This window comes from Cucurbita moschata, unplaced genomic scaffold, assembly GCF_002738365.1.
Source record: "Cucurbita moschata cultivar Rifu unplaced genomic scaffold, Cmos_1.0 Cmo_Scf00014, whole genome shotgun sequence".
Lineage (NCBI taxonomy): Eukaryota > Viridiplantae > Streptophyta > Magnoliopsida > Cucurbitales > Cucurbitaceae > Cucurbita > Cucurbita moschata.
The window spans coordinates 2,685,577-2,697,947 of record NW_019268530.1 but is presented as its reverse complement, the minus strand read 5'-3'; the positions used below and the strand labels follow the sequence as shown (position 1 = coordinate 2,697,947).

At 36.4% G+C, this 12,371-nt stretch overlaps 3 protein-coding genes and 1 long non-coding RNA gene across 4 annotated transcripts; 1 reads left to right on the top strand and 3 right to left on the bottom strand.

Annotated features, from left to right (window-relative positions):
- Nucleotides 1-446: 446 nt before the first annotated feature.
- Nucleotides 447-3,688, bottom strand: LOC111452383 (serine carboxypeptidase-like). The gene is made up of 9 exons (XM_023093074.1): nucleotides 3,139-3,688; nucleotides 2,471-2,639; nucleotides 2,266-2,385; nucleotides 1,995-2,138; nucleotides 1,775-1,925; nucleotides 1,580-1,668; nucleotides 1,192-1,450; nucleotides 961-1,094; nucleotides 447-849 (listed from the first exon to the last, which is right to left on the bottom strand). The coding sequence occupies exons 1-9, from the start codon at nucleotides 3,468-3,470 to the stop codon at nucleotides 724-726; spliced, it is 1,524 nt and encodes a 507-aa protein (XP_022948842.1). The 5' UTR covers nucleotides 3,471-3,688; the 3' UTR covers nucleotides 447-723.
- A 308-nt stretch (nucleotides 3,689-3,996) lies between these two features.
- LOC111452388 lies at nucleotides 3,997-4,609 on the top strand. The gene is made up of 2 exons (XR_002712131.1): nucleotides 3,997-4,087; nucleotides 4,187-4,609. It is a non-coding gene; the product is annotated as an uncharacterized LOC111452388 (long non-coding RNA).
- LOC111452387 (vacuolar protein sorting-associated protein 24 homolog 1-like) lies at nucleotides 4,300-7,055 on the bottom strand. The gene is made up of 6 exons (XM_023093078.1): nucleotides 6,944-7,055; nucleotides 6,699-6,775; nucleotides 6,187-6,289; nucleotides 5,566-5,687; nucleotides 4,792-4,983; nucleotides 4,300-4,687 (listed from the first exon to the last, which is right to left on the bottom strand). The coding sequence occupies exons 1-6, from the start codon at nucleotides 7,053-7,055 to the stop codon at nucleotides 4,607-4,609; spliced, it is 687 nt and encodes a 228-aa protein (XP_022948846.1). The 3' UTR covers nucleotides 4,300-4,606.
- Nucleotides 7,056-8,526: 1,471 nt separating this feature from the next.
- LOC111452608 (xyloglucan endotransglucosylase/hydrolase protein 31-like) lies at nucleotides 8,527-9,873 on the bottom strand. Its single transcript, XM_023093412.1, has 4 exons — nucleotides 9,633-9,873; nucleotides 9,453-9,553; nucleotides 9,166-9,383; nucleotides 8,527-9,083 (listed from the first exon to the last, which is right to left on the bottom strand). Exons 1-4 carry the CDS (start codon nucleotides 9,823-9,825, stop codon nucleotides 8,726-8,728), a joined length of 870 nt encoding a protein of 289 aa, XP_022949180.1. The 5' UTR covers nucleotides 9,826-9,873; the 3' UTR covers nucleotides 8,527-8,725.
- Between the last annotated feature and the right edge of the window lie 2,498 nt (nucleotides 9,874-12,371).

Below are 12,371 nucleotides of genomic sequence, written 5' to 3'. Positions count from 1 at the left end.
AAAAAAAAAAAAAAAAAAAAAAAAAAAAAAAAAAAAAAAATCCTATTTTTGTAGGGTTGAGGTGATGCTATCTATCTATATTTGCACATAAAATTCACCTTCTTATTCAGTCAGTGCCCTAAACAACCATACATTTTTGGTATTGTTTTTTTCTTCATCAATATTTATGGCTATGAATATTCTTTTAGGGAAGCTTCATGTTTATGCCCAGTTTCTATTTATGTTAAAATGCCCATTTCTAGAAACCAAAATACTTCAATTTTTACTTCTTTCTTCTATTTACCTATTTACCTATTTACTATTTACTATTTACTATTGTAGGGTTTATATAATATTCATAGGGTAACCTACCCTTTGTATATATATATATTCTTGTCTTAATTTGATGAATAAATTTCATTATTAAACTTTTAGTTTGATTCGGTTTAGTGCTAAATTTGAATAATTGGACGTAAGCTTGAAGTATTCTTATGATTATACGTGAATTTACTTATACTAGTTCACAATACACAAGTTATTATTTTAGAGAATGAATTTTCTGTTTAGACGAAGAACAGGGAGAGAGTGGAGAACATTTTTTTTCCTGTTAGATAAATAGGGTTGGGAATGAGATTATACTCTCCATCTCCATCTCCGTGCTCGTGCCCACTTGGACACATATAGTGATCAGTGTGTGAGATCAAGCATTTGAAACAAGGAAGAAATTGAGTTGAGAGATGGCAGTCATTTTGGAGCAAGTCTTTCATGTGTTGTCTCATCCAAGGCAAGTTTGCCCTGCATCCAACTCTGCAGCATTTGAAGCGAAGCCTTTGGCTGATCCATTGGCACCATATGACCTGCATTATGAACCTGTTCAACCAACCACACCACATTCAATTAGAACCTCTGATGATCCCTGTAATAATATGATCCACAATGTTCAAATGGTTGGTATTTTATATTTGGGACAAAGAGAAAGACCTTTAGGAACGCAAGAGGACCATGGCTTTTGAGAACGCCAGCTTCTTTACCATCTACTAAGAATGGAACAATTTTGGATGCTGCAAATGCTTTCTGACCAGACCAGTTCATTTCATGAACCCATCTCGAATTTCCTTCGACAATAGTAAAAATTCTTTCAGAAACATTTTCTTCGAAAACGATTAGACTTCAAAAGGAGAATGGTTTAAGATGCAAGCATCGAGAACTTACCGAGCCAATTGCATATCAGATCATACTCGCCCGCATACACCAACACCTTGATTCCATCCTCAATGAGAGCTGGAATGCCAAACTCAAGATTTCTCATCCAATCCATAAGCATGGCACTGTACACCTTGCTGCTGCATGACACAAAGTCCATATCCCCGACTCCGAGCGCGGTTCTTACTGATTTTTCGTTAAGGAATTTCTCCATGTTCGAGAAGTCGTAACAAAGATTTCCAATGCATTTCTTTCTAACATCATAGTACTGCATAACAAAGACATGATAGCCTTTTCATCAGAGGAAAATGGTAGTTAATGGAAAGAAGTTGTAAGAACTAAATACAACATGGTACTTCAATTATAAGATTTGATCATTTAGTTTGTCTGTCCTTACGTTTTTGTCTCCGACAACGTCCATGATTCTACTGAATATCCGGTTGCAGATAATATAAGAAGATACACAAGCACTTCCCCCATGAGTACCTGATGGATTCATGACAGAGAAAAGCGTATCGAAAAGACGTTACTTCGCCATACCTTATGACATCATATATTTGAGAAAAACTTTGGTAGATATTTAGAAAGTTACCACAACTTTTGATTGCCTTTTCACAGCCTGGGACCAACTTGTTTATGCTGTTGAAGTCAGATTTTCCAATCAATCCCATTTCCAAGGCATAATCAGTGTATGCTTTATACTGAATTTCTGGATTAGTAAGCCCGTTGCCAATTGCAAAACCCTGATAAAACATTCACCTTATAATTTGGATAAAAATAATTGAGGAAAGAAGATATGTTATAATAGGTACCTTGAGATTTATATGGATTCCCTGCTTTTCTTTATTTCCTTGGTGAACTCTGGCTGCAAATGCAGGAATGTAGTGCCCAGCATACGATTCGCCAGTGATGTAAAAGTCATTTGCAGCAAATTCTTTATGCTCAGTAAAAAATGCCTGAGAATATGAGTATAGCCAAGAAATGTAAGGGAAGCAATTTGTTAATAATGTAGGATATCTTGCCATTACACAATGTATCAAGATACTGTTATACTAGATGAAACCGAAGCGAAATTGTGGTTACCTGTAAGAAGTCATACAAATCATTGCTGACTCCTTCCTCATCGTGACGAATGTCATCATCGTCGGAAGTGTAACTGAAACCAGTTCCAGTAGGCTGGTCGACGTAAATAAGATTTGATATCTGCATACAAGGATCCATATGACCAAAATCAGACGAAGAAGTAAAAGAGAGTGATTTTGAATAGGACATGGGGGCAGGATGTTACCTTATCCCAGCCATAGTCATTCCAAACAAGAGACAAGTTGTTTGCAATTTGGAAAGGACCATTTTCATAGAACATGGCAAGCTCACTGCTGCATCCTGGCCCTCCTGTTAACCATATCACAACAGGGTCCTTCTTGCTGTTTCTTGATTCAAAGAATAAGTAGAACATCCTGTATACGAGTCACATGACATGAATAAAGAAAATATATCAGTCCTGTGAAAGTTTCCAAAAACCGAAGTTGGGAGAAATGGGAAATACAGGCAGGGATCACGGACTCAAATGATGACCAACAAGTGAAAAGATTCCTTGATATTTTTTTATTCAGCAAGCTGTATATCCTTCACATGAATATAAAAAATTCCACATGACCTACTATAACTGAGAATTACAGGCTAATGCAAAGTCTCTAAAGTTGGAATTAATAAGAATGAAGAGCAATTCATTCACAACTTGAGTTATAAGAGATTTACAGTCAAGATTATAGCAGGCATGAACAAAATGCTAGAGATGAGTGAAACCAATCTTGTTCGTATTCAAAGAGAAAACAACTTTTTCTCCTTATCCTTTTGCATCCCATTATCCAATTTATAATGAAGGATAAAAAAAAAAAAAGTACCAATCACATCTTATAATATGCATAACCTCTGATTGAAAGCGTGCTTAATTACCTTGCTGATTTAGTATGAGGAAGGGGATAATACCCAGCATGGTGGCCAAGTTCTTGAACGGAAGGGCCTTGACTTTTTCTTCCAATGAAAGGGAACTGAAAACTTTTCTCGACAATTCCTGAAGACGAAAATGAAGGGTTTTCTGCTGCAATGTTTATGGATTCCTTGGGGAACAAGTTGAGGTCTCTAATGAGCTTCTCTGCTTGAAGGATTGGATAGTTGATTGTTGAAGATAAGGTTGGCTGCTCTTGGTTTGGAGAAGTTGCAGATGCAAATGAAATAGCAAGAAGCAGAAAGAAAGAAAGACAACTGTGAGAGAAAGAAGTTGTCATTTCTTTTGTGTGTGTACAAAGATATCTCTGCCAACAATGGTTGAGGGTATATATAAGATTCTATCTCAGATGAACGACCAAACTTACTTGGATGATAAGGCTAACACAAACTTGGAGTAAAGAATTTCCAAAGCTAGAGAGAGAAGACAGAGCCTAGGGTGGGTGGATGGAGATTTGGGGAGGTAGTTGTAGAAACAAAAAAGCAAAGCACAGTTCAAAAGAAGTTCTAGTCAATAAGCAAATACTAAAAAACAGAAAGAGAGAGAGCTAGAAAAGCAGAAAAGAAAAGTGAGCTCTGCTATTTCTCTTTTATTAGCTCTGGAATCATTACACAATTACTGTTCATATCATCACGGGATGAATAAGCATAACTGCTGAGCCAAAGGGAATCAAACAGGACAAGAAGTCTATCATGCTTTTGAAATAATCAAAATGCTTGAATTCGTGACTTTTTCTAACTATCATAATCTATAGCAAAAAGAATGTGACAAGCAAAACTTGACGTGCCTTAAAGGCTTACCCAACATGCATCTTCCTCTCTCTCTTTTCATCTTTTCTTTTGCTAAAGAATGGAATGGAAACGTCTAAGATAAGGAACTCCATTTGCTACTTGATTGGTATAACATTCACCTATTACCACTATCGCTCTTTTCATTGGTTCATTTCAATATTTAAAGCCTTAAAACTTACTTTGTCAAACTTCCAACTGCCTGCAGGATCTGAAAATGGACAATTTTGTCTGATATACAGAACTTTGCCCACCTATTACAGTTACTTTATGGCAGACTCTATTGTACTGTAAAGGAAAAGGGAGATCACAGTGTAGACATAGAAAGAAACATAATGCATTCAAACAGATATAAGAAGATAGAACAATGCATCATTTGCATTCTGTTGAGCAGATTAGATACAATATACATCAAACGGTTAGTCTCTATCTCCATCCCCACCTTCATCTCCTCCTTCCGATCTATTTGACAAATATACTCTCGGTTTATGAATTTTGATCAAACATACATGCACAAGAGAAAGTTCGATATGTCGCTCATTTTCTCTCTCATAAAATACCAGGGAAGTAATGTTGCGGCTCAAATCGAGTTATGACTGTTTTGAAATTCTTATGTGAAATATCAAATTTATGATCTAACTTTTGCAAGCCGAGCCCTTATTTCTTCTAGTTCTTCCTCATCGTCAACGCCCTCAGCTATTGCTTCTTCCTGCAAAGGAGTAAATATGTCATGACGTTTCTTTTTCACATTTCCATGGCCAGAACTAGAACATCGTCAAGTTTCATGGGGACTAAAAACTATGCAATATATACCTCTTCCTGAACTTCGGCACGAGCTGGTTGCTTCATCTTTTCCTTCCTGACTGCTTCTGGAAGCTGTGCAGCAGTCTCGCCAGCAATGGCTGACAAAACTTTGTCAACTTCCTCTTCAATCTCCTCTTCTATATCCTCAGAATCTAGTGCTGAATCCACTGCATCATTCACGATTTCCTCGATCACCCCAGCCTACAGATATCAATAACAACTATATTAACGAGGCCATTGTAGTACTTTCCAAAGAGAACATATAAATTCAGTAGTGTTTGGAAATTAAACCGAGAACAAAGACTTGACAGAAGGACTATAATGAAACATCCTTTCAATAAATGGATAAATAGAAGATGAGCATAAGGATTTGAGGAAGGGTAGTATACAACATCGTCGTGGTGGTCAAACCACAAAATTTCTTTTGTAATTATAGCCTCCTCGTAGTTTATATGAATGGAAGGTTCTCCTCTTATACTTTCTTCAGGACGAGGTGTTCTGTGGCCAGACCATTAGATTGTTTCATTTTTGTGTTAATCCAAAATAAGGGTAGTAGTATAATAGTAAGAACTTGTCCTTATTTTACCGAATGAAAAGAAAAGATCAACCCAGTTATGAAGAACCAGGATGAAAAAAACTGTAACCTGATTAAAAAGAATTCTGATTTACATGTAAAAAGGAGCTAACTAATAATAATGTTCAACCAAGGGTACATCAGCTTTAAATTCATAACCTCGACCAAAGAGAAAGTTAGAAATTGTTTCTATTTTTAAGAAAAGATACCTTGGTCATCTCCTTGCTAAACTCTTGCATTGTAGTTGCCATTTCTGGCGCCTTCATCAGGTTATTAACAAGCTTCATAACTTCAGCACTCTTGGAAAGATGCCCCACCGTTCTCGCAATGGCTGCAAAATTGGCAGGCTTTCGATCAAAGGTATCCAGAATCCCAGATGTGTGATCACATTCAAAGCTCTTAGAGAAATACAAATTTCGCACTTTAACATACTCGAGAAAAATATCAATAAAAATGGTGATTGTGCAATGATCATACTATGTTACACTTCGATATAAAAAGTTGTGTCATTAATTATGTGCTAAATAAGAGGCCATTCCCCTTCGCCTTCCCTCCCTATACTTTTAAATTTAACACCACATCAAGCTTTGCTATTCATATTCAACAATTTATAACATAATCAAAAAATAAATTAAAAAAAAAACAAAAAATTCAGCAAACTATTGTTTATCAAAAACTCAAGCTAGACTATGCAGCTTGCTCCGATCATCAAATCATCCCTCCCTGACTCCTCAAAAGTATGAAAACCTCAACATTTAAGTATGTTGTGGGAGAAGATAAGACAACAAAAAAACCTAATTTCAAGTTTTAGGAAATGCAAAGCATCATACCAACACTTTCGCCAAGGTGCATGGATATCGAGTTAAGCTGCGCCTTATTTTCATGAAGACGGTTCACAGTCTTTTTAGACCTCACAATTTCTATGGCAAGTGCCTGAAAAACAATTGCAGGGCAGTATTAAATAACAAGAGATAAAAGGGTATAATACCATGCAGAAACAACAAGGGATTAGACACAGTGTACTAAATTATGAATCATATCACACGATCCCATTACTGTCCATATCCAAGATGAACCCTAATGGCAAGCAAGAAAATATGAACCCTTAAGATCAAAATGAAACCAGCCATCCTAGGCAAAGTTCTCAGCAGAACAAAAAGAAGTTCAGCACGGTAAATGCAAACGATGGATTGTTCCAATCAAGCAACCATTACTAGAATCTCCCTCTCTCTCACCCCAAAGTAGATTAGGGAAAATTTCCCCATATTATAACTTTTTTTCTTTTTGATGAAACCCCTGATTAGAGAATTAAACAGAGATAACCTGAAGTTTTTTAACATACCTTTGCAGAGACCATATCATTCCTCTTAGCAGCTTCCTTAATAGCTTTCTGAACATTTTTCTCCTCTCTCTGTATATCTGGACCAAACCCATCGAGCAAAAATAAACCAAACCAAACCAAATCAAAGAACATTAAGAATTAAAGAATCCCTAAACGTAGATGATCAAAATTTCAACCCAGTAATGGAAAGATACATAAAAACACGAACCAGATTGAAATCGAAAAGACGAAAACAGATCCATTACCTCGAATTTGACGTTCGACGTTGCGGCACTCTTGTCGGAGCTTTCGCTGCCATTCCCGCAGCTGCTGCTGCGGATTTGGCTTGGGCTTCAACATGCTAATCATTTTCTCCATCCCTCCCTTAGACTAACAGAAATTTTGGGAAATCAAAGAATTCGATGCGTTCTCAAGATCAATGGAATCGAAGTGAATTGAAAAACCTCAAGAAGCTTAGGCTCAAAGTCAGAAAATGGGAATTATTCCGTCAAGATAGAGTCAGGGCTGATGATTCCAAGTTTTCTGTCGACAGGCGATTATCGGCCAATATGAAAGAATCTGAAGGTAGACGACATGTCGGCCCATGAGAGGGATTTGGGGGAAAAAAAATCAGTTACAATTGTAGTAATTAACCGGCCAATGAACCGGGTTATTTCCGGGTTGGGTTGGGTTAGATCCCCAAACCCGAGCACCGGACAGCCGCAAACCAACCGCCAGCGAACGAAGCTCCAAAACTCGAAGCCCATGTTCAGAAACGTACGGCCCATTCCACACTCGGCCCAACATACGAGCCTTTGGTCCATGGTCAGACAAAAGCAGGCCTAGTAGCCCACATAAACGACCCAACTCGTCCTCGGCCCAGCCCATAATCCACCCACGACTAATGAGTGCAGCCCAGATGGCCCATCACGCGCACACAGCATATTCCCTTTCAGCGCGGTCTAAGCCGCCTTCCAGCCGTCAGCTCGCGTCCAGCTCCTCCTGACTTCTTGCAACTTACATGCATCATCTTACATAACTATGATTTTTACGTGGAATTTCATGCATGTGCACACGTTGAATATGAATTATTTCTTCTTATGTTTGTACAAAAATGTACCTATAAGAATGACTTAGGGACGAAGAAGGCTTCCACATCTAATAAGAATCACGATGTTCGAAATCGACATATTGCCAAGTTGATTTCAAACCTGTCTACTCAGCCACTCAAGCACATCAACATTTGTTGAAAAGTATTATTTTTAATTTTATAAATTATGTAATGGGTAAATTGTTAATTTGACTTTGTCTTTTGTGCAGATTAAAGGGGATCGGGATTAAATCCCGACCACAAAAGTCTTAGGTAAAAATCGTGGATGGATGTAATTCAGATCTCAAATTGATACATTTCCTTATAAATACAATCATCATATTTGTCATTTCTAAGTTTTCAAACAATCCGAGTCATTCAATCAAGTCTGGATCAAGTTCAAGTGACTCAATTTAGAACAAAATTTCCAAATCTTGCTTCTAGATTTTTGATTAGTAATCTAATTCTAATCTCATCTTTTAGTAGATCAGAATTTTGTATAAGGAAGTGTTAATTAATTTGATTCAACAAAAGCTTAGATTGTTGGGTTGAGAATTAGGGTTGCCTGATCAACATCCCGACCCGCCCAACTATTTCACATTAGTTTACCTGATTTTTTTGGAATTGTAAATAAAAGTATATTTGGGTTAAGAGCCTCGGTTGTTAATTATTTCAAACATCATAAAGATTTTAAAGATATCCCGCTCATACAAAAGACGACGAAGAACTGGATATGATATTATTTTAGAACTCGGGTCGTTATCATGGAATCAAACCGATGATATCATTTATTCCATTGATAGTATGATTAATAGCAAGAAAACAAAACAAGCAATCATAGAAAAGCATAAACATAAGGACTTGGAGGGCCTAACACAACTCTTTCCTGACCACTCTCAAATCCCCCAACTCTTCTTTTTTCTGTATAATAAGTATAAAAATGTGAGCTTTTCTTGGATCAACACTCAGGAGTTGAGGTGTGATCTCTCCTTGGATCATGGCAATAGTTATACATCAAGTAATTTCCCTGCACCCACGCCATGGCCTTCTCCTGCTGCTGGCTCAGACCCCGACCACCCGGTCCGCTGCTCACCCGACGACACGTTGCCGCCCCGTCTACCGCGCATCCACCTAGCTTGAAGTTGTTATACCTTCCAATAAACGGTTGGTATCTATAGTCAGCCTTGTATTTTCCATCCTCCGTCGCCCACGACGACGCGTCCCATATCGACCCGTAAACCCACATTGGCCTTATTGGAAATGTTGCCTCGCTCTTCTTCACGTACCTTCTGATTGGTACGTCGTCCACTAAGAATCTATATATCATATCATACCAACAAAATTAACGAACGAACGAACGATTTAAAAGTACATAGACTAAATATGTAACGAACTTACATGATTTCTTCTGGAGTCCATAAAATGGCGTAGTTGTGGAAATCTTGAGTCGGGTCGAACCAAAGATGGAACCTCATTTCCCTTCCTATGATATTTCCATCTCCGCTCCCTCTCATGAACACATTCGTTTGTAGAACATATGGCTTACCTGGCGTCGTTCCAAGGAACTCAATATCAATCTCGTCGTGGTTTCCCGGGTAATCTTCATTATTCGAAAGCTAGAAGAATCAAGAAAATAATTAAACTACCACTAAATTCAAAAGTTTAAGCTAAGCTACAATCCTTACGTAAAAGGAAGTAATGACTCCTGCGGTGTAGCCAGGATGAAGTTTAATGGCGGCTCCAAAGTAGCCAGATTTGTATCGATGAAGAGACTTGAATCCGCTACCTGTTGTATATATAATAATCGATATCAACGAGAAAGAAAATGGTATCGAAAGCTTAAGTTGATAGGTTATCGTGTATACCTGATGAACTATCGAGCCAGATAGTTAAGGCTCCGTGGTCGACTTTTTGGTGTTGAGAGCCCCATCGGTTTCGAAAACCGTGATCGAACCCAATGGATTGAACTTGGTTGCTTGGGTAGAAGCCAGGAGAGGGAGGATTCAGGGCAGAGCTGCAAGAGAAGAACACAAAGAGAAGAACCAAAAAATGAGCCATTTTTTGAGTGGGAGTGAGAATGGGAAGAAATGTAAATATTGGAATTTTGGGGGATTGTTTGGAAAAGTGAAGGGGTGGATTTGATATAAATAGGAAAATTGGAGGACCCACGTGAAAATAAACTAAAAGATGATAAAACTTTGGCTGATGTAATTATTATGCATTTTTTGTATGTTTTTTTTTTTTTTTTATAAACTGAAATCTTGTTCGGTTGGAAAAGGTAACCGAAGAGACATAAAGACAGAAACAGCGAAGGTGTTCGAAGGTTCGAGGACGGTGGGGTTAACTCAAACCTATGAACACCTTTGTTGTTGCACGTTTTTTTTTTTTTTTTCTTTTGCAGAAACCTTCATACATGTATTTGGTAGATTCGTTGTTTAATATTTGATACATGTATGACTACTGAGGATGTTCCAAAAAAACTCATATCAAGACTATCTGTGTAAGGTTTTTCTCATCAACTTTAAAACTGAATACATCTCTACCTTCACATAGCAAAAGTAAAAATATTCATAAAATTTAAAAAAATAACGTTAATACCGTTCAACTTTTTAAAAAATGTTTTATAATTCTTCATATCGTCGAACACATCATATCATAAACACAGTACACATCAAACATATGACACAGACCACTGGTCACATGTCATCATGCATAATACAACTCTTTCAACCCTCAATAGTAAGACCACTTATCTAATTAGCTTAAGTTGGTATCACCAATTTATCTACGATGAAAGTTGATATACGAGAGAAAAATTGCAAAAATGCACTCAACTGTTCTAAACAAACGTTTATCATAAGTTCTACAAACATTCGAGACACAAATGAATGCGAATCGAAACACAAGTAGTCATTTCATCGAACAGTTTGATTGGAAAACGTTTGAATATATTTCCAAAAAGCATTCGAATCACGTAGAAAAGTAGCTTGCATGAGAGCAAAAGGGGTCAAAAAAGGTGATGCAAATTGACCAAAAACAGTGTTTAAAGATGCATTTTTCTTATATTTCATGCAGAATTAGAAGTGCCATTTTGGTAGACCTTGGAAAAAAAAGAGTATACACTGTGATGTGCTGAAGCTTGGGCGGCTGTGGTCGGGCCTCCTTGGCCGACATGTCACTTTAATGTTTATATGATTCAAACACTCTAATTTTCTTATGTTCACATGGTTTGATCATAGTTTATTTTTAAATAACGTTAACGTGACATATAATAAATATAAGTAGTGCTCGAACCGTTATGAGAATGTTTCATTTTTCTTTTGTATCTAAATTCTATGTGAACGTCTAGATCTAGGTCAACCGAGAAAGACGCCTTTGAAGAAGAAGGGTAAATCAAACGATGTATGCCCAAAAGTAAACCAACCCTTTAGTTTGCTATGAAAAACTCTATTGAATTTCAAAGTAACATGTGAACAACTATGGTTCGAGTATAGGTTTAGGTTTGGTCTCAATGAAAAAATAGAACAAAGCACCTAAGAGTAGCAGAGGGATCGTATCATTTGAGCATTTTTTTAATGCTTTTCTCGAAGGTCTAGAGAAAGCTGCAATTTATAGACCGCTTCTCGATATGAAATCAATGACTTCAAAGATACATGCCGAAGGAAACTATTGGACTTTTATATTATGTTGCAAAAAGAGCGAAGATAAAGTTCTCGTCTGATGTCCAAAACTCAAACCATGATTTGAAATTTGGATTCGATACTTGATTGTCTCAGCATTACCCGACATCTCGGTATCATGACCATGTTACCTACTTGACCTACTCGTAAGAGTGAAAACCATCCTCACAAATCAACCCGAGTTTTTCTAACCTTTTTTATTCTAACCATGGTCTAAAACAATACTAATCAAACGTTTTCTTTTCTAATTGTTTTTTCAAAATTTCACACCTAAAGCATTTATGGGCAAAATTTTCACTAATTTCTCTTCAAACACACCTTTTTTTCTTTCAAAAATTCTTTTTACACACATTTCTTTCACTATTATTGCTTTGACGACGTCTAAAAAGGAAGCAAAACTGTGTATAACGAGTAACGCTTGTTTGCATCTTTATGAACTTATTAGATACTTTGTTCTTACATAGATTTTGTCTTTAACACGTAAATTTGGGTATCAAATCTAAAGAATAGCATTTAAAATCCCGAGATTGATCGAGGATAAATAATATATTTTGATATACCTGGTATTTTTATAATAACTAATTTTAATATTTATCCAAAGTACAATAATTGGACATTTAAAAATATATAAAAAAGAAAAGAAAATTAATATTTTAACTTTTATAAATTTAATGAGAAATATACTTAAAATTGATTGGCATAATAAGCTGATCAAGTCTTTTGGACATATTTATTGTATAAAAAAAAAACATTATCCATTCTGTCTTCAGCATTTTTTTTTAAAATTTTTTAAGGATATTTTTTAATTTATTTGATAACTGCTTTGTTTTTTATTATTTAAGAAACACAGAAGTAAAAAAGAAAAGCGACAATTGTGTCGGGTAGTTTGTATAATTCAACTACCAATTTAACTAAAGTCGTTAT

Excerpts from the sequence above, each read along its gene's own strand:
- LOC111452383 (XM_023093074.1), bottom strand. The coding sequence starts at position 3,470 with ATGACAACTTCTTTCTCTCACAGTTGTCTTTCTTTCTTTCTGCTTCTT. Across the intron at positions 1,926-1,994 it reads GAATCCATATAAATCTCAAG|GGTTTTGCAATTGGCAACGG; the intron begins GTACCTATTATA and ends ATGTTTTATCAG. Across the intron at positions 850-960 it reads GTCCTCTTGCGTTCCTAAAG|GTTCATAATGCAGGTCATAT; the intron begins GTCTTTCTCTTT and ends TTGGTTGAACAG.
- LOC111452387 (XM_023093078.1), bottom strand. The coding sequence starts at position 7,055 with ATGGAGAAAATGATTAGCATGTTGAAGCCCAAGCCAAATCCGCAGCAG. Across the intron at positions 6,776-6,943 it reads CGTCGAACGTCAAATTCGAG|ATATACAGAGAGAGGAGAAA; the intron begins GTAATGGATCTG and ends GGTTTGGTCCAG. Across the intron at positions 6,290-6,698 it reads ATGATATGGTCTCTGCAAAG|GCACTTGCCATAGAAATTGT; the intron begins GTATGTTAAAAA and ends ATTGTTTTTCAG.
- LOC111452608 (XM_023093412.1), bottom strand. The coding sequence starts at position 9,825 with ATGGCTCATTTTTTGGTTCTTCTCTTTGTGTTCTTCTCTTGCAGCTCT. Across the intron at positions 9,554-9,632 it reads CTGGCTCGATAGTTCATCAG|GTAGCGGATTCAAGTCTCTT; the intron begins GTATACACGATA and ends TATATACAACAG. Across the intron at positions 9,084-9,165 it reads TGGACTCCAGAAGAAATCAT|ATTCTTAGTGGACGACGTAC; the intron begins GTAAGTTCGTTA and ends TATGATATATAG.